Here is a 27774-nt window from a genome sequence, read left to right on the forward strand (position 1 = left end):
TATGAAGTTAATTATACAGAATTAATAAATTTCTATAATTAATATTAAACTAACGTATATTTTATATTCATTTAAAACTTTAAATGCAAAAATTCTAAGTAAACTTGCTGTCATAATATTAAAATTTTACTGTATTACTTACTGTATGAGTTCAAAACTGCGATCAATGACACATTGAATCAGATCTCATCTTATAAAATAATTATTACAAACTAAAATTCATATATTATTTAAGTTTATATTAATTTTAAAGCCGATTTCAAAATTTATATAAAAAAAAACTGCTAAAAAATATCATCTAACAAGTTATTTCATGTACGATACATACGCACGCATATCAAAATGTAATTAAAATTATTTAAAAATTGAACATTTTTTAGTGCGCAATTATAGAATGCATCTATTATAGATTATATATTAAAATAAATCTTTAACATTTTTTCGAGGACCATCAATATATAAGATTTTATTAAAAATAATACTTGCTTACATCAAATATTTATTAAAATAAAAAATTATGTAAAAGTAAAATAACTCCTTTTACAAACATCTTCTACAAATATCACAAATTTTCTGTTTATGAAAAATGTTTTGTAAAATATCATTAAAATATGTAAACTTATACACAAAGCAGCCTAATTTAACTTTAGTTCAAGAAAGTTAACTTCAACGTTTTCTTTGCATGAGATATTTCTGTTTGTTCTTTGTAAAAACTTAGATTTCTTTCAATGTTTAACATTAGATAATATTTATAATACAATATAGAAGATTACTATAATTGAGAATATACTTCAGAATGCTAATAATAATTCAGAACTACGCAGTGCAAAAAACTCAAATAATAATACTATTTAATGCCATTTAAATTAACATAATAAAATTTTTTCTCTTACAAAATAATAGGAAAAGTGAAAATTATGTAAAGTAAAATTAAATCTAATTAAATTAAAAAAAAAAAAAAATATATATATATATATATATATATATATTTAATATAATCAATGCGATTAAATTGATAATTGTTTTATATTATAAAAAAAATCATTCAAATGTTTATGTATTGTATATAAATAGGCAAATTCATGGAAGAGAATATTAATTAAAATATATATTTCTAAATATTATATAAAAACTATTGCAACTTTCCTTGTCATATCATAATTGCCTGCTGTAAAGTTTTATTCTTTCAATTTTTATATATTTATGTATAATTTTGTTTCGGTTGTATAAATAATAGCATATCACATCTAAGGCACTAAAAATTTTAGTTTCGACCATTTAACACATTATTTATTAAAATATTTAACAATTAGGCAAGTATCACACTCTTAAGAGTATGTAAGTATAATTATGTACAGCATATTACTAAATTCCTATGGTAAATGAGTACAAAGCAAATATTAAATAAATAATTATTGTCCTAAAAGTTAAATAAGTCACCATCAAAAATAATCACCTTTAAAAAAATATAAACATAAGTTCAAAAAAATACTGTCATAGTAGCACAATTAAAAATTTGTGGACGGTTTATTGTAATTTGCAAAATGTCTCGCTTTTTCTTTTTGGCGCCTTTGAACGTGGATTTACTAATTTATTATATTTGTTTCAGTATGTCCTAGCAAATTTATTTTATATTTAATAATTTATTTATCAAACTGACTACATTATTTTACTGATAAAATTTTCGGAAATATACAATCTGATCAAATCTCACAGATCTCGTATTATGTATAGTTTAGTTTGCAAGATAATTTGCGTAAATATTTTCACCTAAAACTAAATAGCTGGCATTACTTTGTCATTTTTTAAAACAGATATATTACGATAAACACCGTTATAATATCATCAGTCAGACTTTTTAGAGGAATGCGAGGTAACTATTCTAACTTCATAAAACATAATCTGCATAATTTATCTACTCGTATCTTCAAACAATTTGCAAGTTCTTCTCTTGTATTGTTCTTTTACTGCTTCGCATCTACTTGACTGTTTTTTATGTTTTCCTCGCTATCTCATGCTAATGTAATCTGGCGAAAGTGAAGTAACAAGAAGCACAAAAAAAGAAATAGTAAATTTGTTTGGAAATATAGAGATAAATTATGTGCAAAAAGACAACCATGTTTCTTTAATCTCTTAAAATACGCGCTTGTGACAGAGTGAATAAAAAAAAACCTAATGTTCTTGAAATATCATATTCTTGAGCGATTTCTAAGACAATTTTTCCTTTTGCAAAATTTTGTTCTTAGTTCTTGAATTGTAAATGAAAATAGTTGCAAAAGAAAAAAATCGTTTCAGAAATCGCTCAAGAATATAACAATTTCAAGGATATCAGGTTGTTTTGAATCATCCTTATATATAAATGTTATTATAAACACTTCGTATTACGATGAAAATATTATGTACATAAAAAAATAGAAAATAAAACTTACAAATATAGTTGTCTTATCTTAACTTTGAATAAAAAGATTTTAATCTTGAGTTAAAAGAAAAAAATTCTTACATTAAAAAATACTATAACCAAATAGTCTATTGTAAGCATATTTGCTTAGTTTAATGAGTAACGTGTAACAAAATATCACTACTAAGCCATAGTTGTATACTTTACAGTATACTTCCAACAAGTTATTCTACAGCATTTGAAAATGATCAGTTTATGTCGAATGCGAAGCACTTAGCAGTTGTTCTCTCCGTACATTTATGCACAGATATTATCTACATTAAAGAAACGTCAAAAAAAAAAAAAAAAAAAAAAAAAAAAAAAAAACGTTTAAAAAAAAAAAAAAAAATCTTAATTATATAGAAAAGTATGGAACCTATCATGATTTACTGTAGTTTGAACTAGGTAATATTACAGTAACGGTATCGAGAGATGATGGATCATCTTGATATTCCTCCTGCAATTCCTCTGACAACTCGTGTTGCTGTTGCGAACTCCGCTGCTGTTGCTGTTCTTGTTGTTGCCGCGCAGTTTGCTTCGCATGCGTCTTTAGATGCGAGTTCAGCATCGTTTTAGAAGCAAACGATTTGTGACAGTACGTGCAGGGATAGGGTCGGTCGCCGGTGTGACCCCGTAAATGTACTACCAGCGTAGTCCGTTGTGTGAACCTCTTGTTACAGTGAGTGCATTGATGCGGTTTCTCGCCTGTGTGCGTGCGACGGTGTACACTGAGATAATTCTGTGAGATAAAACCTTTCCCACAAATGTCGCAGACGTGCGGCTTCTCGCCGGTATGTTTGCGCAGATGTACCGCCAGGTAAGTCTTGCTGGACACGGCCTTGTTGCACATCGGGCACACGTATTCGTTCTGCGATTCCACATTACTATGCGTCCTCATGTGTACCAGCAGCACCTGCTTACGGGAGAAACGCTTGTTGCACAGCTCGCAACAGTGCTTTCTCTGCGGCGGCACGTAGTCCGGTTGATGCAGCTTCGTATGCAGTCGTAGACCTTGACGATAGCGGAAAATGGCGCCGCAAACATCGCACTCGAACGGTTTGTCCGACGATTCATGGGATAAGAGATGTACCTGACAGTTGTTCTTACTTTGAAACTGTTCGCCGCACATCTCGCATTGGTATTGATAATCGGTGTGGCACCTCTGATGAGCGCTCAGGCCCTCTTCATCTGGGGCCACGTAGTTGCAACGGTCGCAAGTGTAACACTCCTCGGAACCGTGTTCTTTTTTCTGGTGCTCTTTCAGCTGCAATGTAGTCGAGAAACTGCAACCGCAATTCTCACAGACTAATTGCTCGCTCTGCGACTGCATTTCTTCTTCCTCCTTGTGCTTTTCTAGATGCAAATTGAGAGCCTGATCAGTGAAGAAACTTTCGCCGCATTCGCACTGTAGGATAATTTCGTCAGCGTGTGATATATCCGTCTCCATCTTCGTGGACATGTGTAACGAGTCCGTTATCAGTAACTGTGTATGATCCTCAGCATGCTTGATTTCATCGGGCCCGCGCTGCTGCCGATCCTGGGGCAGCATCGTCAGTTTTGACACAAAATATCTGCAAAGAAGAGAGACACAAACGGGAGTCAATCAGTGCTCGTTGCTCTCGCAGCCTTTTTGTTCTTTATCGTTGTCTTAACGAAGTAAGCGAGATATTTACAGGGACGATCAGCTGGATACTCGTGCTCAATTTTATGGAAGTTAGGTAATCAATAAAGCGCCTAATTTGTGATTTCCAGCATTTTCTTTATTATGTAGCCTCTATTATTTGTCCTCTATATCTTCTCTTATTGATGTCTTATACACCTAGGCAATGCTTATTCATGAGCGAACACCATCGTCTTCTGTACTATATTGTAATTGTACTAATCGTTTATACGTGGCGCTGTAGCACAATCCGCCACTACGAAATGTAATTACGTAATATTCTACGCTCATTAAGACTCTTATTTCCTTACTGCAAACTACAATGAGAAAATATGAGCTTTAACAACTTTTTATCGTGTTTACATCGTATTATTTACTAATATGCGAACAATAATTATCTTAACATTATTAATTTTTATTAATATTCATATCATGTAAAATTTCCTAAAAGTGCTAAATTTTATACTCGAATTTTATTATTTATTGCTTATAGAATAAATAGAATATTGCATTACTATCTTACGAGCCATAAATTCAGCCATAGATCATGTATTTCATAAATTTTGATTTCTTTGTAGCAATTTAATAAAAAGTACTTGTAAACCTGCAAGTTTGAACATTAAATATCTTAGCAAGATTCAAAGTAAAATATAAAAATAATTCTAGATACATAAAACATATTTTGATATTTGTTGTAAAGATTAATTGACTGCATTGTTTATTTTAAATTATTTACAATTTCTTATAATATTGATAATTTGTTCACACCTCTTAGTTCCTATTATAGATCTATATTGAAAAAAACAAAAATTTGATAAAAATATTTCATATAAGAGAACGGTATAAATATATTAAACTGTAATTTTATATCAAAAATTAATACATGATAATTAATTAGTAAGTTATAAAATTTAAATATTTCACTTTTCTCTCCTTATCTAAAAAGCTACAAAGAATTTAATTTTTTTAAATTTATTTAACGAATCATAGAACCATAGAATATGCAAGATAATTTACGTTTTTCAAGCAATATATTTTATAGCAAATTATGAATTATTAATGTTACAAAATGATCAGGGCAATTTTAAGCTTTATGTAATATTTGCGCATTACAGCTTTTTTCTATTTATTGTTAAATTTATATGAAATAATTATATTTCTTTCTCTCTAATATCTAACAACAAATCATAAATTATTGATGATAATATAAAGTTTCAATGATCAATTATAGTAGATAAGATAGAGTTACGCGTTATCAACGTGTGCTTTTTACCAATAGGACGCCTATCCAGATAATTTTTGAAACGTACTGAAATTGATTTACGTATAAAAATAATTTTTTCTAAATCATGTAAATTTTCTTTTCAAATATTAATTATTTCTTAAACTTTTTTGCAACTCATTTCCTACACTATTCAAGCAGAAAATCAAACAGAATTTATCTTTAAATAAACGAAACATTCTTTTTGTTATAAAAAAATCTAATATGCAGCAAGACAAGCTTAAATGCGATCAAAAAGATTCTACTTTTTTAAATGTAGTTTAGAGACGTATAATTTTCTTTACATAAATTATTAACAACATATATATATATATATATATATATATATATATATGTGTAATTGTTGGAATAATCAATAAACATTATTGTAAAGAAATGTATGTCACATTTAAAACAAATGTTACAAAAAAATTCTTCAATCTACACTCAATAAGTTTTTATAATTAATCAAAAAGTTCTATGAGATCAGACATCTTATTTACCAGACTATTTTAGTAATCAAATATAATTTCTACCAAAAAATATTGTCAATGTTAATGTAATTAAACATTAATAATACATGAAAATACATGCTGAAATATAGTTTACGATATTAATAGAAACAGTACATGCATAAGGCAATAATAAAATTATTAAGAAAATTATTTGCAAAAGATAATTAAATATTGCTATTTACTTTAGTATATATTTTACTATAGTTCTATTATAGAATTGCGCGTAATTTCTACGACTAATTATAAGTATTTAAGCGTCTTCATACTTACAATTCACATTTATATAATTAATATTACACATATCCTCTACCCTGTCTTTCGGTAACTGTTAATTAAAAAGGCACCTAAATTCAGTTTTATCTTGAAATTAATTGCTGCATTTTCTATATATTAGCAAATTATTAATTTAAATATTTAATTTTACATGCAAAATACCAAAATGATTAATTCGCAAACAGATTGTTAATGCGTTTTGCTTATATTTAGTTTCACTTTTTATAAATAAATTTAGAAAGTTTTAGGCACTCTTCATTAAACCATTGCGCAGGTACTAATTTCTTTTATTAAAAACTGAATTATTTATATCAACTTTCATTCAGAAAGATAGAAAGAGATTTATATATCGTATAATACTATTATTAATCTAAATATTTCGTATAATGTACAAACGATATCACAGTGATGACAACATTTATGATTATAGAATAAGATTGTTAGCCTATTTTATCGTGAATTTGATTCGATTAATCAGTAGATATATTTTATCCGAAACTATACTAAATTTTCTATCACGTAAAATACGTTCATAAAAAAATTAACTTCCTCAGTTTAACCCGTTCGTTATATCCATATTTATTTATTATACCGTAATTAGTAACTTGAGTCATTTTAGGCACTTAGACATCAACACCTTGTATCTCATTAAAAGAAAACAGAAAAAATTTAAATAGAAATATTTATATAAGTTTCACAGAAAAATAATTTTTGCTTTCAAAAATTAATATAGACTCAAATACCATTTACTCATTATTAAATTTTCTTACTGTGCAATTATACTAATATCGATTATCTGTAATTTTGATTTTAAAATATTTCTTGAGTCTTTCAAAAAATCTCCATTATAATTTAATTAAAAAAAATTAATTTATACTTTTGAATATTATTCTTTCTAGAATGTTGATGAAAAATTAGAGACTCCGAGGTTAAATAACTTTTTTTGATTATCATCTTTTTTAAAAATGTTCACAAGATTGCGTTTGAATTTAAATCGCGCACAATAAATTTCAATATCGATTAATCCGCATTTTAATGCTTCTTCATATGATTAAGCATAATCGTTCGCGTAACAAATCCTTTTCCGCATAACGTACAGGTGTACGGACGCTCTCCTGTATGATACCGACGATGTACAGTGAGTGTCGATGCCTGCGTAAACGATTTGCCGCACATGGCACAGAGATACGGCCTCTCGCCGGTGTGGATGCGTTGATGCACCACATAATACTTGCGATGCGTAAAACCCTTGCCACATACGTCGCAGACCAGCGGTCTTGATCTGTGTACTGCCTTATGCGTGGTTAACGACTCGGCGGTGGTAAATTGCTTGGAGCACGAGTCGCAGGGATAAGTCATAGATTTGGCAGGGATTATGGGACCGCCGAGATTGCCGGCCACAGGCTCGACGGGTGACACAGCATTCGCGCCGATAACCCTGCTGTCGTTGCCCGCCGGCATCGGTCTATGCGTTTTCGCGTGATGGTTGTACAGGTTGCGGGTCTCGAAACGCATCAGACACCTCGGACAGGAGTAAGGCTTCTCCTGGCCGACCTCCTGATGCATCCTCCGGTGGCGTTCCAGCAGCGTGCGATACCGGAAATTGGCCGGACAGAGATCGCAGGCGAACGTCTTGTCCATGTTAACGGGCGGTGCGATATTCGCGGAGGTCGAGGCGCACGAGGTCACGGACGTAGAGTGCGTGACCTCGTGCATTTTCAGATGGCTCAGCGCAACGAATGTTCGTGAGCAGACGGCGCATGAGTACCTCGGCTGATTCTCGATATTATGCTGCTCGTATTCCGGACGCATGGCGTGACTCGTTCGCATGTGATAGTTTAGCTTAAGGGCCCCTCGAAATTCAAGCCCGCACGTGGGACACGGGTAAGAATCGGCAAGAATTTGCACCTGATCGATCAAGGATTGGTCTGGATACACGGATTGAAAGTGCGGAGGGAGTATTGTCGACGATAGCATCGACGGCTGGTTGGAGAATATGGAGTTGCTCTGTAGAAGATTACAATTGACAGACATGCCGACCTCCCCGGTCTCGGGCGAGGGCGAGAGAATCTGACGCAGCATCCCTGACAATCCGCCGAAAGTTTCAGCTCCTTCCCTGAAATCGACAAAACCCAAGGACATTGCAACGGAGAACGACCCGTAGGCACACACAACTTTGTCTTTTGATTCTGCATTTTGTGATCATTACAATATGTTTTGCATACAGGCAGTGATAAGAGAGAAAGAGAGAGATAGATAGATAGAGACAGAAAGACAGAGATAGATCTTATGCTTAAGTGTGAGTGCTGCGAGGTGGCCGGTGCAAGGTGCTTGGCCATTGCTGATATCCTTTGAGACGCAGCAATAATGCGTTACAAGAGCGTATGTGCGAACCGAAAAAATTGTCGTCAAGCAACTCTGAAGTTTCATCATTCGCTACTTATATCAATATTCATTAAGCTTTCCGAATTCATAAAAATTCATCTTATATAATAGTATAAAATACTATTAATACTATGAAATAATATGCAGAACACTTATACACCTGTTCTCATTTTTGTATTCATTAATAATTAATGCCGTTCAAATTATAAATGATTAAAAATATGTACACAAAACTGTATATTTATTCCCTAATGGTATAGCAGAAGGGAAAAGTAAAGATGAAGCCATAAAACTTGGCAAAAGAGTTTGAGAAAAGCAAAATTTTACTCAAAAATCACTCTATTTAACTGTAGAGAAAATCTTAAAACGCAAATTAATCAGTTGTAAAAAAATCTCACCTTTATAAATAATCCATCATGATGCGGCATCTTCTTCTCACTTCTACAGTATAAAACAAAGCATAGTTCTTCATGCACATGTATATTTATGTTCAACATATAAACGGCATTCAAAATATCACACCTGTTGAAAATAAAATTAAAATGCACTAAAAATATTTAAAAATAAGGGGTAAAATCAAATTTATTGTTCAGTACTTTGCAGTAAAAAACGACAATCTGAAAGTTTGATATAGCAAAAGCATAAAAAAAGCAATGCAATCAACTTTCATATATGTCAGTTATTCACTCTACTCAGGACTGAATAATATAATTTTTCCCTTTCACAAACGTTAAAAAATCGCGATATGATACTTAGGATATATCCTAAGTACTTGCGCATATATCAAATATTGCAGCCAATTCGAGGCGCAATAAACACTTGATAAAACAGTTTCAAAATAAAATTTCATTTTATACCGTGAAACCGGCGCAATTATAAATGCAAGCCTGGTTATTATTAATTAAAAAGTATCCTTCACTATCCTTCACATTTGTCACAATAAATCTTTTTCATACTTGTATAGAAGCGCGCGAAATAATACGCGCGATGCAAGCGATGTGCATAATAAAATGTATGTAATAAGATCACATCGGATACGCAAATCTGATCGATACGATGTCGGCAAAATGGCATCGCTTTAACTTGCAAACACAATGCAAACTCAAATACCGACATTATTAATATAAATGTCCAATACATCGTTTTATAAATAACAAAAAATACAATCTATCAGAATAAAATAGAATATATAAAATAATGATACTCGCCTTTATGTTTATAATGCAAAAAATCCTCTTCACTCAGCAGTCTCTTAATGGCCAATTTTTTCTGTTTGCAGAAGCTTCAAGTTGGAAGAAGTATGATCCTTGATCTTCTTCAACCTCGAGATTGGTTCTTAACCGATTATTTTCTCGGTTACAAAACACTATTGCGCACGCTAGTTTATCGCCCAAAAATTGTAACCACACGCGCAAAATTTACTAATAATCTTGTAGAATACGTATTTGTACGTCGATTAAATGGTGACTCTTAAAATTAATCGCAACACTAATATAATAATACAGAGTCCTGGCAATATCGTAAAGCGCAGGCATCGGAAAGCACGAAGATATAAACGAGAAATGATAGGTATTCGTTGCATCAATTAAAATATCGGTCATGTGCGGCATTTAGTGCCATCACGTAAGCGTGGGAATATTAATATCGACAACATGTAAACATTTGGTTTCCGAGTGGACAGAGAGATCGAGCTGAATTTCTAGTTCGTGATTTTTAAATAAAAAGCTAATCGTTCTTTCGCATTGTGTACACGTGAGCATGATCCAGAGAAATCTCTCCATCCATTTTATTGCACATATATAAATAATATCTAAAATAAAGTCCATTTCGAATAAAATATCAGATTATATATATAAATATCTATTCAATCTATTCCATAAAAATCATTGTAAAACTTAATGTTCATATTTATTCCATCGAAATGCACTCCATATACATGCTAACACATGTAAAAGTAAGGTGCTTAGCAATTTGCGATCCAATTTCAAGAGCTGTAATATATCTTGTTAAAGTAATGAAATTATAAAATTACTTGAAATATGCAATTAGATAGAAAATATTGTTTAAATTGCTAAACACCTAGGGTCAAAGATGGTTGTGGGGTGTGTTCGAACTTACCTTGTGTTTTTTACTTGCACCTTCTTTTTAATTCAAGATCTACTCAATTTCAAATATATTTCTGCTATATTTCGACTTTACTTTAGATCAATATATAAATTTTCAAGATATTTTATAATAAACTTTCAACAATTTTAATTTTTATTATCAATTTTAAATGTGAAAAATATGTAAAATTATGAGTACTTCAAGATATAATATATTTCTAGAGATATTAAATTCATTTACAAATAAACCTATTATAAATTTCTCAAAAATTATTTTTATATCAATTTATAGTAATTATTTTATTATTTAATTGATTTCATTCAGAAATAAATATAGTTTTGGTCTATCCAGAATCAAAGTATGATAACAGAAATAATAAATAAAATAAACACAATGTTTTGTGTTATTGTTTTTGTTCGCCACAACAAATGACATCTTTGGCCCTTCAACAATAAAATAAAAACAGAAAACTCACCCAGTTTTCGGATCCACATCTGCTGCTTGCGACATCACCATTTCAGGCATGTCAGCAATTTTTTGTTGTTGAAGTCCAGATGGACCAGCTTCATCACACGCCAAGGACACATTCACAAATGTTGTAGGCTCAATCGTTCTACTATTATTAGGATCTTCTTCCCCTTCTTCTTTTATAGGTAGGCCTAAAATAAAATTTCAAAATAGTTTATTTTTTTCATAATTTCTGAGCAATTAGTAATACATTAAAAACATGACTTAGGGAATATAGTATAGTATAAATGTGTACCTTCATCTCCATCACACTCATCGTCTGTATTTTCTTCTTCTTCACTACTTTCTTCTTCTTCTTCTTGATGCGCGCTTGCATCCGTTTGACTTTGCGCAATTTGGTCATGTGTCGCTTGCGTACTTGGACCAGCTATCGCTTGGACATTTTGTACGGAGCTATTACTGTTGTCCATAGGAACTGAGGTTACTTGTTGAGTGCTCGACATCATCATGGGCATGCCCAAATTTATGTTGTCCATCATACCCATATTCATATTGTTCTGATGTTCGCTTACTTGTTGCATCACAGTACCATCTAACCTGTTCTCGTTGCTCTGTCCTGGTTTCATTCCGTTCTAAGATTTAATAAAACACAAAACATAATTAAATTTCATATTTATTCAATTGCAAAAGGTTTTAATAATATATAAATAAAATATAATCTAAGGTATATCGATCTTCAATATTTTACCTTTTAATTTAAAATGACAAATCTTATTGTATTTTGTATAATTATTAACATAATAAAATAATAGCTACAATTAAATATTGTTTCCAAAAATTGTAATATATATAAGAAATATAATTTGAAAGTATTTCAAAAACTTACAAATATACAGCATACAAAATATTGAAACCAATAGTTATTATTATTGCTAAGGTAAACATAAACAAATGAACACTCAGACATAAAACAATCGATATATTTATATCATTTTTATATTCCTAACTTTCACTGTGTAACTATATAGGGTGTAGATTAATTTTTCATAAGTTTTCTAGAATTTACATGATAAATACAAAATAATAATTACCGGATTGAGAACAGTTCCAACGTAACCCTGTTTGTCGTCCATGTTTACTGCGCCTAGCCATTGCATTAATTGTTTTTCTGCGTTGGCTGTTGTATTCCAAAATTGATAACATAATTCTACTTTATACACACAGTCGTCACATATCTTTTTAGGTAATTTGTCTTCCCTGGTTACCTACAATCATAAACAAAAATTAATTAGATTTAACAAATAAAGAAAAATTATATAAGTCATATTTTATTAATATATCTTTTATTAATATTAAAACTGTATGCTTCAATAATGTACGCTTATATAATCCAATATAATTTTTAATAAAATTATTGTAGAAATTAAGATATATTTAAACAATATAAACTAATTGTAAATAAAAACATTTTCACAAGTTTCCATATTATTTAAAAAAAAATAGGCAACAATGTAATATTTCAATTTGAAAGCCAATTATATAAAAGTGACTAAAAAATACATATAATTTTACAATAAAAAATATTAAAAACAAAAATCTTTTGTTTACAACCACTAGATTCTTTCTTTGATATGCTTAAGCAACTAAAAGATCCTACTACTAAAAATTTTACACAATAAATGAAAAAATAACAGTAATACATGCACGGCGTCTAATATTATTATTTCGGTTTCTCTGCAAAAAGGAAGTATAGTAATATATATAATAAACAAATATGTGCAAATTAGTATTAATTGCATAATAACGTGTATCAAAATAATAATTCTATAATTACAATTTTAAACAAAATATGGAAAAACTGAATTCAGAGAATCATACCAAGTCGGCGTTACGCGTTTCATGAACGTACACGATAATGTCGACAACAAAATGTCGAAAACATCCATGACCAAGATTAATTAACTTTGTCCCGTGCGAAATGAGAATATTTTTTAGATCGTGTATTCATGGTCATCACAACGTAACGCTAGCATTTATGTGCGACAGGAACCACGTTTTTAATTGGTGACAATGATAAATGAAAAGCGCGGCAAAAATCTATTAAATAATTAGTAGCATCACAAAGCTAACAAAGAAAAATTTCTGACAAATTATATCATGCATCAAATAGCATTGTGGCATGATTCCTCAGTTCGCGAATTTCTTTTGTCTCGTGTACAGCGCGATTCAGACGATCGGGGAAACAGTGATCTACCATGAGGTCAAGGAGTACACGGCCGAGAAGGCTTACAAAATGGCTGGTTGCAAACGATGGCGTAGTTGGCTTCTTACCTTGACCGGCAAACAGGCGGTGATCTTGAGAAAAATCTGTCGTACGTCACCATCGTCTTCAAAAATCGGCACGGAAACGCGATCCTTCTCGAGACACAGCCGACACAAGTTCAGATAGTCAAGGGAGGACATTTTACCATGTAAAACGCCAGCTCGAGACGCAAAGCCGCGCCCGTGAACGCGAACGCCGTTTGTACCGAAGCCGAAGAGGGCTCCGCGTTGTTCACTACGCGTCATGTACCGTGCCTCGGCAACGTTCGACACTGTTCGGCTGTGGTCGACGCAGCTTCGACTAGTTTCGTAACGACTCGACGGCTGCTTCGCGTATCGATCGACTTCGACCAAAGCCAACCGCCTTCACACACGACAGTCCCGAACGATGCGAAGGTTCTTTCCTCATGATACGTAACAAATCAATGTAAGTGGATTCGATTTTATATAAAATCGAATCCAAGATCCCGAAATTGTTCTCTCAATTACTGCAATCAAGATAAAATTATGAAAATCTGATCATTTTACATCAGGATATTGAATAGACGATGCATGAAACATAAAATTATTGCACAATAATTCGAATATTTGATTAATTCGAGGTTTTGCAAAGGGAGTCCCCGTGTTCGTAAATTCCTTTTTTAATTTCTCATCCACACATGCACCGATTGATTGATCGGGCAGGTGACTGAGAAAGGTCACCCGAGTGCATGCTATGAAGTTTTCATGCTCAATTACTCCCACTTTAGTTAGATGTTTCAACGACGCATGATCAAGTCATGAAGTCTAGCTGCAAACAACGAAGTACTAAAAATGTTAATATATTCATTGATTCGACGTAAACTGTTTTAGCCTCTATTGCCATGCAAATTATGTATACATAGGATATCTCATATTTCATTATATGTACTTTGTATTTAAAAAATTTTTTAAGGAATAATGTTTACTCAGTTATTTGACATTAAATTTTGAAAGTTTCCAAAAAACAAATTTTAGAGTAAATATGGAATTTTTAATGCAACAAATATAATTTATAAATTAAAAATAACTGAGCAATAATAAGTCTGCGAAAGATATATTTTATATTAAATAAAAAAAAGAAAACATTTTGTCCAAAATCTTATTTGCTTTTGAATACAAGTGAAATTAAATTGATGAAGTACAGCACTGTACGTAAAATAAGAGTGATAAAGATCAAGAGAAAAGAAGAGGACGTCATGTCCCTTTATCGTTGTGGTAGCCCAAGCAACTTAGAGTGCTTTCACATCTTCTGTTACACACACATCATCGCAGAATTGAACTTCTTTCACCGATTTTCTTTCAATTCAACTGAAACAAAATTAATAATCTTGTTTAGATAAATTTAATTATTTTTTATTCGTCTACTATCTGATTTCAAAAATTTATAGCGCGATCATAATCTGTGTGAAATCAACTTTACTTTGCTTACTTTACATTATAAAAGATACTTTGCCATTATAAATGATCTCTCATGTCCTACGTTGCACTAGCTGTGTTTTACTTCAACAATAAAAGAAATTCAAAGAAAATTTGCTCTCCATAGATGTACACCTTACAAAAATGCTTTGAATATTCAATTCTGTTATCTTTAATTAAAATAGATGATTAGAGAATCGTATTTATCCCAAGTTTTTGAATATATTAGCAATGTTAACAATGTAGGCTTAGTGAATAAAAATGTTTTGTTTTTGTTTTTGAAACGACTTTTGTTTTTAGAACGACAAGATATTTTTATCTATATGTATAATGAAACAAATAATAAAGTATTCTTAATGAATAAATATCTCATTATACATTTGCAAAGGTTTTAATTAATCCGATTTATACTGCATAATAATCATTGTCATTTGTGTATCGTAAAAAAATAAATTATGCGTACATAGGAGAAGGAAATATTGCGGTGAAAGTTTTTAGATAAAAAAACTGCTTTATTGTGGCAGAGCACATGTATCATCATAAATATACCAGCATATAATTAGGAAGTTCATAATAATTTACAAATTACAATCCACTTAAATGTCGTTACACATGGCGGTGTGTGCAGGCAGGGGATTTGAGAATCGATTCCGATCACTCTCTCACATCATATCTTGAATTTTTACCCTTTTTTGGCTTGCTCATATTCCTTTAAACTTTTGAACATCAATTGCGTCTCGATCATGAGTGGCTTTTCCGAAGGCCCTTGAAGGGTACGCTATTTATAATACATGAAAACAAGAGATATGTAGTCTCCTTTCTTTCGGTTTTCCATCAAAATTGTAGCCGTAATTAGTCGAGGAACATCATGTAAATCTCATTTGCGTTGCATCTTACAATATTGCTATTAATATCGCAAATTATAATTTTTATATGTACTAAAGACGATTGAAAGTCGTGTGTTTGTTTTCTGTTAAAAGTCAATTGTCTTCTTTCTGTCAACAAAATCGTACATTTTGCTCTTGAAAAAAATAGGCGACCGATCTACTTGTTGAATAATTCAGTCAAGCAAAATTTATCAGCAGCAGTCTCTTGCATAAAATTATTTTAAATTCTATTATTATCGAACGATGTAGCCAATGAAATTATCGGAAATAGAATAATAGAAGCACGAATTGTTATAAATTTTGAAGGTATAATATCGAATATATATTTCTGCACGCTTATTTTATAAGTTTCTTAATTTTTTTCGCGATTTAAAAACCGCGCAATTAATAAATTGATTAAGATCACGACAAAATTGCGTTATTTCGATGCATATGTGTAGTTAATTAATCGATTAATTAGTTTGTTAAATTCGTAACTATGTACTTACATTTTATGCTATAACAATAATAGCAAAATTGCATGAATGTTTGAATTTTATTTTAATTCCATACCTCTTTGGTTATTTCGTAATGTAAATTTACAACTATCATAAGTATTATTGTTTATATTTGTGTAAGGTAACATTAATAGCAGACTCTTTGTGTCCGTTACCTACTTAATACAAAGTTAAAAATGCACGAAGTTTAAATCTTTCTTTAAATCTGCGAATGTTCCACTGAGTGTATGCGCGTGCAAATTTGCAAATGTACATTACATATGCATAGAGCACGTGGTGGATTTGTATCTAGCACTTGTTTGTGCTGTTGCTCCTCACTGAACTTTCCGGACGTCTAAATTAAAAGAACGCATCAAAGATTCCAATTAGTAATCGCAAGTATTACAATTAAAAAATTTACACACTACAACACAAAATTATGTCATGTACATTGAATTAATAAAATTGATTGTGATATTAGTGACGTTTTAACATATTTTTCATATTTCTATCGGTGCATTGCATGAGACGTTCTTTTAATTTCAGATATCCTAGAATTTGGAAGGCCGCTGATGTATCGTTTCAAAAATTTTCAAACCAATTTTAAACTAAAGGCTATAATCTATGTAATAGAACTTTCCGAATAAGCGTTATATCCTAAAACATTCTTGCATTTAATGGAGTAAAAAAATATGTTACGCGTATTATGTATTCTGCGCAATTATTCTTGCCAGAATTACATATATAATAATAATTTGTGATTCTACGCTGCTGTCCTACAATGTCCAAAATTAGAAACATTGGTCATAAAACGAAAGACCCATAACATGCAAGAAGGTCTCGGATATTATCTTATTACGTTCTAATTAACTAGACTATAGTCTTAAAATGATCTTATATCATCAACGTTGGGATTAACTAAGCTAGCATTGGTCGTAAAATCGTTGATAGTTTTAGCATTTCTAGTACACTTCACGCTGATACGCTGTATTGATGAGACTCGTTTAGGAAGCTGAACGACAAAACATCAAGTGGGAAAGGCTTGGAAGTGAACGTAATCTTATAGCAATTTTAACGAAGCGTAATGTCTCACTCTATATCGTACAATTTCTTTATACGTAAGAAGTGTCACGTATGCTTCGATCTCGTTTGACAATGTTTCAGCGACCATTTCATTTTTCGCACACGTGTTTGGAATATTGATTAATCAAATGTAATTTTGCCTTCACATGGATCTGTTATAAAGATAATGAAAATGGTAATTTTTGTAAAACACTTGATAATAGAAATGGTAATTTTTGTAAAACATTTGATAATTATGAACTCTGTTGCAACATGATTATCGTTGAATGATGTTGAAGATTGCCAAACCAGATGCGAAACAAAGCGTCTCAAGTACTTAGACAGAAATGCTTTATATATTACAATACTATTATACAATTAATAAAAATTCTTTCGTGACAAACAGCGCCACGTTCTCACAATTTACAATTATTATCAATAGAAACCTCATATTCAAATTTTATGGCCATTTATACTATAATAATGCGTGAAATTATCTTCTGGCTTCATTCTTAGTACGATGCATTAATTAAAAGTAATCTCTTCACAAAAATAGGGAAGTTGCATGTAAATGTATTATCCTATAAATTCGTGAACTATTTACCATTTTACTCTGTACTATTATTAAATTGTTTGTCAGCATTTAAGGTTCTAATATTACAACGAAATTTTTTAACTTAGAGACTTGTTAATGTCTAAATATATTTTATTAGTATTTTCATACTTTTTTATCAAAGTTTATACAAGTAATCGCAATTTAAATATACGTACGGAAATTATGACGCTGCCATATAATTATAGTAACACATTATTTGGATTTCAAATATTATGTCCACGTAAATAATACATCATTTCATTCTGCATTTTAGCTAAATCGGCGTGAACACATTCCATTCATATAAAATCTGCTAATATTTGCATATAACATTTGCAAAATATTTGGATTGATAGCCGAAAGAATATTTTTGATATGACAAAATCATATTTCTTCAAACTTTCGATAAACATATCTTAACGAGATTCTTAATCATGCAAATGTAGACTACTGCGAAACGAATTATATACTGACTTTATTCTTAAATTAAGTTATATTTTGTACCCTAACGAGATAGCAATTTTATGTCGCCTACTGAATAATTGAGATCAAAAGCAAACAAGAAAATGTTTTTTTGTCCAGCTAATTCTATAGCTTCAATATTATTAAGCTCAATTACTTGTTTTTATAGAATGTTACAATAAATATAAAATATTATATGAAAGTGTATATAATTTTTGTATTATCTTAAGACGCTATAATGTTTACCTGAGAATTAAAAAAATTGTATACCCGATTATTCAAAATTTTATTACGTAAAGACTAGGTAAAGTTCGATATAATGAACTACGAGTTTAAGAACAAATGGGGAACGTTGATCGTTTTTAAGTTGTAAAATATCTACATGTTGTTTTGAGAAGGCTTGTGACCATTACTGTTATTTAGCTTAAACGAGTTGAAATGATGCGTCGAGGAGGGCAAATCAAAAAAAGTTACATCGACTATCAATTCATGCAAAATGCATGATTAATTATGCGTTCATTTAGTTTATTTTCGTTTTCGCCCTTTTTTATTACCCTCCTTATCTCATAAAAATCTCTTTTACGATCTATGCGATCGTTATTTGTTACTACCTATAATATGTTACAGATTTAATTCGCCGTAATTAATGATAATGAACGGGAGTAAGGTCTAGCGATTCTTATCTTTTTTTATATAGAGTAAGGTATCCATAAGTAAAATGGCGTAACTGATAAACGGTCGACAAGTACGGCTGTCTCATTATAATCATGCTTACTCTCTAAAAAAATAAAACAGTTTTCTGTTAAGTTTTAAATTTTAAACAAATTTAGTGTGTAAATTTTTTTATTATATTAATTGGGAGATGCGTAAATTCTCACACAAAATTGCGCTTATTTCAAATTTCATGATCAAATTTCATGATGTGAATAGAATTTTATAAATTAAAGTTGGTCGTAATAAACATTAATATTTTTATATTATCAAAGTGTGATTTAAGAGTATCTGATTCGTTGAACATTCTGATTACATCGCGATAAATGTTTTGATAAATATGCATGATTTGGATAACAAGACATTCCATCCCTAGAAAGCTGTCGTACTCGTCAGTTTTTTTTTCTTTTTTTTTGTTTGTAGACGATCAACTGGATAAAGAAACGTCTTCTATTTAATGCTACTCGTACATGTGCAATCCAGTATACGTCTTAAAAATATCCAAATAGGTTCTACTTCTCGATAAAAGGCAAGAGAATTGTTCCGCTTGTGTTCATCCTATAGTATGATAACGCATCTACTGGAATACGTACTTTGTGTTTCGATGGATTGACTCTTCGTAGGTAAACTGTAAATGATCAATTCGGGGAGGGCGAATTCGTCAATTTTCCTTATATATTTTTCTCTGCATCGTGTCATCGGCCGAGCGTATTTTTTGAAGAGACCTACGGCAGCTAAAATCTACAAATCTATGTAGTTGTGGCCACTTCGACAATCTCAATCTTAACTTAAATAATAATAAATGGAAAGTCAAAATTTGGGATATATATATCACGTATTCGCGAACTCGTATGATAATCATGTGATGTATCTTACAAGTATGTATTATACACACATCTCTGTAAGGTCGGAACGCTTCCTATATCGTATACCTAAAATTTCTATACTTTATATTATATACAAATTGTAAAATGTCTTCTTAATGAAAAAGTCGTGTCGGTTTTGTGTATATTTTTTTCCTTGGTGTGTATCTATTTATTTCTGTAATATTTCTCTCTCTCCCGTGAAGACATGAACGTAAGGTATATATATTTAGCATATACATTCACGCACTCTTACATTTTTGTACACAAACGCATTCACGCTCCCACGCGTACTCGCACGCATTCTCTCACGATTTTCGCTTAGACATTCGTGCCTCGCATTCGCTCCCTTTCGTCCTTCTCGTTCGCCTGTTTTATCTTTTCATACCTTTCGGCTGCAAGATAGCCTTTTGTACATTTAGAAGTACTTTTCAATGTCAGCTCGCTATTTAATCACACCTGCGACGTGATTCTACATCTCTTGTTCTACTTTATTCTAAAGAAGCGACTAAATATGCTGTGATATTAGGAAGCGAGTACAAGGATTATATTGCTGAGTATTTCAAGTCGTAACTTATGTTCGAAATGTGAACTATAATATATTCAGGATTAACATCGCAACTTTGTTTCGAAATACAATCGAATTCTTATCAAGAAAAGATCAATTTTAAATTGACAAAAAAAATTGTAAAAAAATTGTAACATCCTAGAGAACAGTCTACATCAATTTTTATGATAAATACACCATTCCAACGAGTCCGATACTTTTTCTTAAGAAAATCTTTCGTTTATTCTCAAGAAAGTAATTTCGGCCACAAAAGATTAAGGGTAACTTAGCTACAGACTAAAAGTAATCTACATTGCTAGAAATTTATCACATGTACAGAATCTCATCGCACGTCGCACTTCGTAAATGACACAGCCATTTATTAAGAGTGCCAGAACGGAAAAATTCATCTCGATCTTGAGCGTTCCACTGAGAACGCCCATTCCTTACTCGTTAGCGCAGACGATATTAGATAGAAATTCATTACCATCGAATATCCTAATATTCTCGGTTACGCGAACGTGAGTAAACTGCGAACTTGAACAACAACGGTGTGTCACTAATGGAAGAATTATGCACCGCATGTGTTGCAAATCGCGAACGACATTTTCATTGAGGAGCATTCGGCGCCGTGTTACCTCGGTAACTTGATTCGAACTGAATTCGAATTGTACAGTTCCGACAATCCAATTTCTAACAGAGTCGATCCTCTGACTATCTATATGAAATCCCCCCCCACTCTCATTCGACGAGAGCGAAATACAGATAGGGAGAGAGAAAAAGAAAGAGAGAAAGAGAAAGATAGAGAGAGAGAAGGGAGAGAGAGAAGGAGAGAAAGAGAGAGAAAGAGAGAGAGAGAAAGAGGAGAACTTGTGGCGGTGATGATAACGTCTCGACGACAATTAAAATTCGTTGAAGTCGGCGGCGGCGACGGCTGGCGGAGAGAAATTCTCTCCTCAGACGGACAACCGTCGCGGCTGCTCGTAATAGTGATGCTGTTCCTGTTCCAAGATCTGCACGCTTCGTGCAGGCGAGCAACGTCAGATGCTCGCGCGATGCTGATACAGCCGCGGGAATTGCAGAAGCGGTGTGAGCGGCGGCAGCGGGTGCAACTCGCCGCCCCGCACACTCAGCGCCGACAGCTGTTGCATCGGCAGCAAATGCGAGATTTTGCCGGGCGAACGGCGTACTGTGAAGCGCGGTCTCCGCCGTCTCCTCTGGAAGCCGCTGCAGCGGCAACTGCACACCGACGCCTCGTCGTCCAGCGTTATCACGTTGCCGTGATTGCCGATCTGGCCGGACAGTATCGAGCCGTTCGCCGTTATTACATCGCCCTCGAGACGCACCGCGCCCTGGGCCGCCTGCGATGCGAGAATATTCGATTTATGTCCGACTAAGTATACGGTCGTTCATTACAGAAAGAATGGGAGTGGCTAATAAAATTAGCCGATGCATACATATACGGCTATATTAAGTCTCTGCTACATTAGGCCAATTATAATAGTGCTATTTTAGTCCGTGAATACCGTAGGCCCGTAGGTACGTATATCATGTTCCGTAAACAGTGCCCATATTTTTAAAAAACACTATTTAAGGAACACTATTTAACGATACAAATTTATGAATCCCTGACATAAAAAAAAATTCCGTTAAAAAGTAAAATAACAATTTGAGCATTACATTAAATATGCGAGAAAAACACAAACGAATGTAGATACGAATAAAAATGATTTGTACCTGCAATGCTTCGGCTTCGTCTCGTCTTTCGTCTTCGGTATTCATCGTGACAAATCGCAAAACCAGCAAATTAAGCGAGGCTGCCACGATCGCCAAGCCGAAGAGAATAAATATTAAAGCGAACATCACATATTCGGGCTTCTTGTTGAGCGCGTTGTCCTTTTGCAACGCGACCATGTCGCCGAAGCCGATTGTCGTCAGAGTAATAAAGCAATAGTAAATGGAATCGAAGTAGGTCCACCCTTCGTACCTGGAGAATGCGGCGGCGCCGCCAGCGATAGTCAAGCAAGACAAAGTCGTAACCACGCAGATGAGATTTATCTCCGAGGCCTGCAACACACCGCGTATTAATTTAAAGCAAAATCAGGAGCAATGCAATATGAAATATTTACAATAAATGCACATAAGTTACATTTCCAATGATTCTGCCGATTGCTCATGCAATCCCTAATTATAATTTTGTTATTTTGCTATTTTATAAATAGCATTTTTCTATTAATTAGGCAACTCAACTTCACTCATATTTAATAAAATTTTATAATGTTATTTGGGCTTAATTCGAAAATTTTGTTAGTTTTCATCATGTAATTCGTATATTCGGCTTGATGTAGAATGTGTATTTGTTCGCGATAAATTTTGTTTGAATTGCATACGAAATATCCGACAAGGAACGTACTCCGACCAAGCTATTGTTACCTGGACGTCCTTACAGTTTAGAAGCTGCTTTACGCTCCGTATCACGACAGATGAGAACTTATTCAACCGTTCTCCTATGCTTTGGAACATTACGAGTCCTAATGGGATACCAATAATCGCATAGCACATCGTGAACAGTTTGCCGTATACAGTATTCGGCGTCGAGTGTCCGTAACCTGGAATATTAAAATAAGACTGTTAATAAATTTTATTAAATCAAAGAAATATAAATTATAACTTCGAAATCGTATAACTCAATGTTCTCCAAACAAAATACAATATTGTATATAATATAGATGTGTATAACTGATCAAAACATTCTAGTTTGTACCTCGAACTTCTGTATAATTAGCAAATATCTAAATATCTAATTTAAAAAATTCTATAAAAAATGATAAATTTTCATAAATTTTTGTTTATTCTATTTATAAAATTTAGAAATCTAAAATGTCAAAATAATCTGTTTTTTCTAAGTTGTCGCATTGAATGTTCGAAATATTAAAAAGATTTTAATAAAAATCAAAACTAGTACAATGGTGGTTCACTGTAATAAACTCATAATTAGTTTAAACTATTTAATAATATTTAGTAAACAACAAAAATTTTACAATACATACCTATCGTGGTGAGGACCGTTGTAGCATAATAAAACGCGCCAGCGAACTTCCACTGCTGGCCAGCTTTGTGAGGTTCCGTCTTCAGCACCACTGTTTCCATGATCTTGAAGTCGTCCTCGCTTATATTATATTTTCGTATGACCATTTTTTCAATGGCTGCAAGCAAAAAGAGTGCAATAATTAGATTAATACACGTAAGGTAAAAGCACCAACACCCGAACGACTAAAACTTTTCTTATAATTTTTTTTTACTAAAAAATAATAAAATTACACTAAAAATATAGCATTCTGCATTCATTTAAAAGGTTATTAAATCTACTTTGATATATAAAAAATAGTAAACTTTTAATGTTATTTAAAATAAAATAAATAAGCGAAATAGTTAAAATATTCACATGTATACTGAATTCTTATCTGAACGTCTGTTCATAATACTAAATACTGTCCCATTACTTGAACGTGTTATTAGACAAAAAATAACTACTCAGCAGTAGTCAGCTTTTTATACAAAATAAATAAATAAACAGGAGTAATTTATTTAAGTAAATATATATGTATATTTGACTTTATAAATTTACATTTTTCTATTTAAATTCAGTAAGACTTTTTGAAAGACTTCTCAATCGTTTTTCTGTTTTAATTAAGTTTTTCTTGTGCTCTAATTTTGTTTACTTCTTTTTAAAGTTTTTGCTTAACTGCTTTTTGTTGCAATTTTAGAATTTGTGCTTTTTCTCGCTGTTTTTTCAGCTTTAATACGTGACATTAATCTTCTTTTTACTTGCAAAAATTCCATTTTTCTGAGGCAGCAACTAAAAGTATTTTTTCTTTTTTCTAATTTTTTTTGCGTTTTACAGACTTAGAGAAAGCATTTTCAAATTCATTATTTATTTACATATTTTGACTATTTTTATCTGAAATAATAAAGAATAATTAAATAAGTTTACGTTAAAATACTAAAGTTTAAAGAGACTACACACATGCTTACTTGATTGCAATGCTCGTGATGTACATTAAAATTTGTGCTTTTAGACAAATCTATTAAATAACTTTAAAGCACGAAAATTTTCCATCATGCCTTTGTAAAAAAGTGCTTCTGTTCATTACTGAGCTATTGCGTATACAAAATTATGACTGTTTTGCTCTTTTAACATACTATTATTACATCTCTGCATATCTAAATATTCATTATTTGAAATACATTTCATTGGCGAACTGAAATTATTTTATCCGAAATTTATTAATACAATTAAAAGAATTTCAATTATTTTTTTGCACCGTCGCTATTAATTCACAATATCCTTTAAAAAAACATACTTTTCTTAGTCGCTCAGGTAACAGGACGTGTTCAGCAATAGGAACTTTTACCTTAAATCTTGAAAATCCGATTGAAGACACTTGACAATCGCGCGTATTGCTATTATTATTGGTATTATTATTGGTATCGAATGCCGAAAGACAAGAGTGAATATCATAAAGCTAAATAAAAAGATTAATGAACTTTGAACTTTTCGGAGTACACTTTTAATGTCTATTGGAAAATGCCCGGCGTCGAAACGACGGTAACTCGATACTTTTAATAAAATTATATGTCAGATATCGCTTTCCCGCAAACAAAGGCCACGGCTTGTCTTCATAAAAAAAAAAAAAAAGATACGAGACGCGAGAATCACCACTCTACTCGGTTGTCTGCAGAATTTATAAAGCTTGCGGGGGATTTTATTTATCAAGTGTTTCGAGTCATCGGCGAGACAATGGTCGCTACATTGTAAGATCGTTCCCCTTCGACGACAGTGCAACGACGTTCTTGCATTGAGTGCCTCTCTGCATAATATATACTGTGCCTCGTACGAATGCTATTATTGCAACACAAACCGTGTTCAATCATGAAGCATCATCTAATATTCTTCATTTCGTACAATGTTTATCGATATAGTTAAATAATTTACACGAATAGCAATAAAAAGACTTTTACTCCAAACAACACAAATATATAAAAGTGTTGCAAAAACATCTAACAGATCACTCTAATCCCTCTCATGTTCTTTAGAAGTTTCCAGACGTCTTTGTTTTCTTTGGAGTCTATTCGCTCAATAAAATTCTATTCTTCCAAGCCAGATTAAAAGCAACGACGAAGAGATTATTAGATACTACGTATGACAAAAAGTAGGAGACAGAATTACTTGAAAAAATCACAAAATATTCTTTTTCAAAATGCACTCGAAATTAATGAAACTATGAATGAGCAGCTCATCACTCTTACCATCTAATGCTTCTTTGCGTAATTTCTCCGTCTCGGACTCGAGTACGTCGAAGATTGCGGCACCGACGAGGAGATAGGTAAGCGTGAAGACGATCAATGATAAAGTCCGGACGTTTTGCTTCTTCATTCTCTAGTGAGCCACATGCTCACTAGCAGGGCCCCGGCCCTAATTACTTGCATCGCTCAGTGAGGTACGATTTGGGTTGCCGGGTCCATGACGACACCGTCTTCTTCACCTCGGTGATGCTTCACGGGGAGCCCCTCGCGTCCTAACTATGCGCTACAGACCTGGCGCGCGACTCCTTGTTTTCAGGTTGTCTGCTTCCTTGCCGTAGCAATCATGCAGTCGTTTTCGTTCATCTGAAACTTTCGTGCCTGCGTATTTGACTAAAGTCGTAATATAATACTATTAATTTTGAGTAAAATTGAAATTTGTTATTTAAATTAGCAAATTTTCTTGTTTCTCAGCATTTAGCAAATGTCAAATGTTTTATAATATTTTACATCATTGGATTAAATGATGTAGAATCGCAAATTTTAGAAGCAAAATGTTTCAATTAGGAAAAATCTTTGTAACCGTATTTTTGTGAAATCAATTAATAGTGTGAAATAATTAAAAGAGATAAAATCAATTTTAAAACGTGAAAGAATATTATATAAAAGCGTTATTATTTAATATACAACGATTTATTAATAAATCGGTTTAAAGATAAATTTCAAACAAAATAAATGACAATCGAGATGATAATTGGAGAACCAAAATCGATTTTATGACATCGAAAAGAAAGCCAATGATACGAATAAAATTTATCAGTCAGGCCAAGCTTTGCGTTATTTTTAAAAATATGGGTCATTCAATTTAAAAGCGCCCGCAGATTGAAATCAATCCCATTAAATTTTTTCTTCGTTACATTTTCGGAATCTTTCTTCTTAGCTTGATATTGAGATGAAAAGATAATCGTTCTAGCGACCGAGCGAAACCCGTTTTTAAGATCTCCCCTTTTTTTTCATCGACGCAGTGAGACGAAGCTATTTTCATGATGAGGATCGACCGAGCAAAAAATGTGCTGATTTAGAAGGGCTCACCTGCAGCCTGTTCCGGGTTCTCCTTTAGATACGACAAAGAGTTGAGCAGAATGATATGGCAGTGCTTTCGCTGCTCCCACTGCCACGTTCCCTCCATTCCTCGGCTTAGCACTCCACGCTTACAGAGCCGACTGAGCAAAAAAGACGAAATTTTGATAAATGATGGAGCATTTTCTACGGAAAATTTGTTTCTTATTATATATGTAAAACAATTCTGGAAATTATTTTATTTCTGGCATTGCTTTTCATTTAGAAGAATCCGAAAATAACTATGTATGTGTATGTTTTTTTCTTCAGTAAAACAGAGTGTACAGGGTGTCCCATGGGAAGTTGCTGAAACTAATTAGCTGTCATTTTTAGACGCACATAAGCAGCAAGAAAAATAAAATATCTTCTAACAGAAGACATTTTAGTTTTACTGTAATAAAATTTGGCATTTTTTTTATAAACGTTTATTTAATAATAAAAATTTCCGATCATTTTTAGTTTATATGTAAATAAAACTGCAAAATATTCTCTGTTAGATGATATTTTATTTTTCTTGCTCCCTATGTGCGTTTAAAAATGACAGCTAATTAGTTTCAACAACTTCCCATGGGACACTCTGTACATAGATAATTTAGAAATAAGTCATGCAAATGTCGAATTTGTGCGAAGATGATACGAACTTTTGAATAAAATAAGAGACACGTTATATATACTTAAAATTGTAAAAGATTATTCTTGCTGACTGAAACAATAAAAATAAATAATTGAAAATTGGTCAGAAAACTTATCATTAAATTAAGGTGGCGAGTTATAAGATATCTTGTATGTGCATGTGTTATGTTCACAACATATATCATTCATTATCGCTCTTGCAACCTATTATATCTGAATTTATGCGAACAGACATCGCACTCCGCGTCGAC

General features: G+C 32.2%; 3 protein-coding genes across 10 annotated transcripts in view; all 3 read right to left on the bottom strand.

The window, feature by feature from the left end:
• LOC105673868 (zinc finger protein 135) overlaps window positions 1–13692 on the bottom strand; it is a 48856-nt gene extending 35164 nt beyond the window's left edge. For 2 of the 6 annotated variants that reach the window (XR_010888478.1, XM_067349386.1), the window contains exons 1-4: window positions 13437–13688; window positions 12197–12370; window positions 11401–11737; window positions 11113–11296 (exon numbers count right to left, since the gene is read on the bottom strand). Coding sequence is in view for 5 of the 6 variants with exons in the window: in XM_067349386.1 (XP_067205487.1) it covers window positions 11113–11296; window positions 11401–11737; window positions 12197–12370; window positions 13437–13673 (932 nt within the window). In the remaining variant the exon portion in view is untranslated. Of the gene's footprint in view, window positions 1–1642; window positions 4009–11112; window positions 11297–11400; window positions 11738–12196; window positions 12371–13436 lie in introns of those variants that run through there. The other 4 variants (XM_067349385.1, XM_067349383.1, XM_067349381.1 and 1 more) reach the window with 4 other exon arrangements.
• On the bottom strand, window positions 4176–10519 carry LOC105673862 (zinc finger protein 660-like). The gene has a single exon (XM_012369804.2). It carries the CDS (start codon window positions 8286–8288, stop codon window positions 7179–7181), a length of 1110 nt encoding a protein of 369 aa, XP_012225227.1. The 5' UTR covers window positions 8289–10519; the 3' UTR covers window positions 4176–7178.
• Window positions 13693–15355: 1663 nt separating the features above from the next.
• Task6 (TWIK-related acid-sensitive K[+] channel 6) overlaps window positions 15356–27774 on the bottom strand; it is an 83967-nt gene continuing 71548 nt past the window's right edge. For all 3 annotated transcript variants that reach the window (XM_012370063.2, XM_012370062.2, XM_012370061.2), the window contains 6 exons: window positions 26864–26994; window positions 25778–26143; window positions 23518–23673; window positions 22901–23076; window positions 22205–22534; window positions 15356–21828 (listed from right to left, as the gene is read on the bottom strand). In XM_012370063.2, the coding sequence (XP_012225486.1) occupies window positions 21508–21828; window positions 22205–22534; window positions 22901–23076; window positions 23518–23673; window positions 25778–25904 (1110 nt within the window). In that variant the 5' untranslated portion in view covers window positions 25905–26143; window positions 26864–26994 and the 3' untranslated portion in view covers window positions 15356–21507. The remainder of the gene's footprint in view (window positions 21829–22204; window positions 22535–22900; window positions 23077–23517; window positions 23674–25777; window positions 26144–26863; window positions 26995–27774) is intronic.

The sequence above is a fragment of the Linepithema humile genome, chromosome 2 (genome assembly GCF_040581485.1).
Source record: "Linepithema humile isolate Giens D197 chromosome 2, Lhum_UNIL_v1.0, whole genome shotgun sequence".
In the NCBI taxonomy this organism is placed as follows: Eukaryota; Metazoa; Arthropoda; class Insecta; order Hymenoptera; family Formicidae; genus Linepithema; species Linepithema humile.

Coding starts and splice junctions, on each gene's coding strand:
- LOC105673862 (XM_012369804.2), bottom strand. CDS start 8,288: ATGTCCTTGGGTTTTGTCGATTTCAGGGAAGGAGCTGAAACTTTCGGC.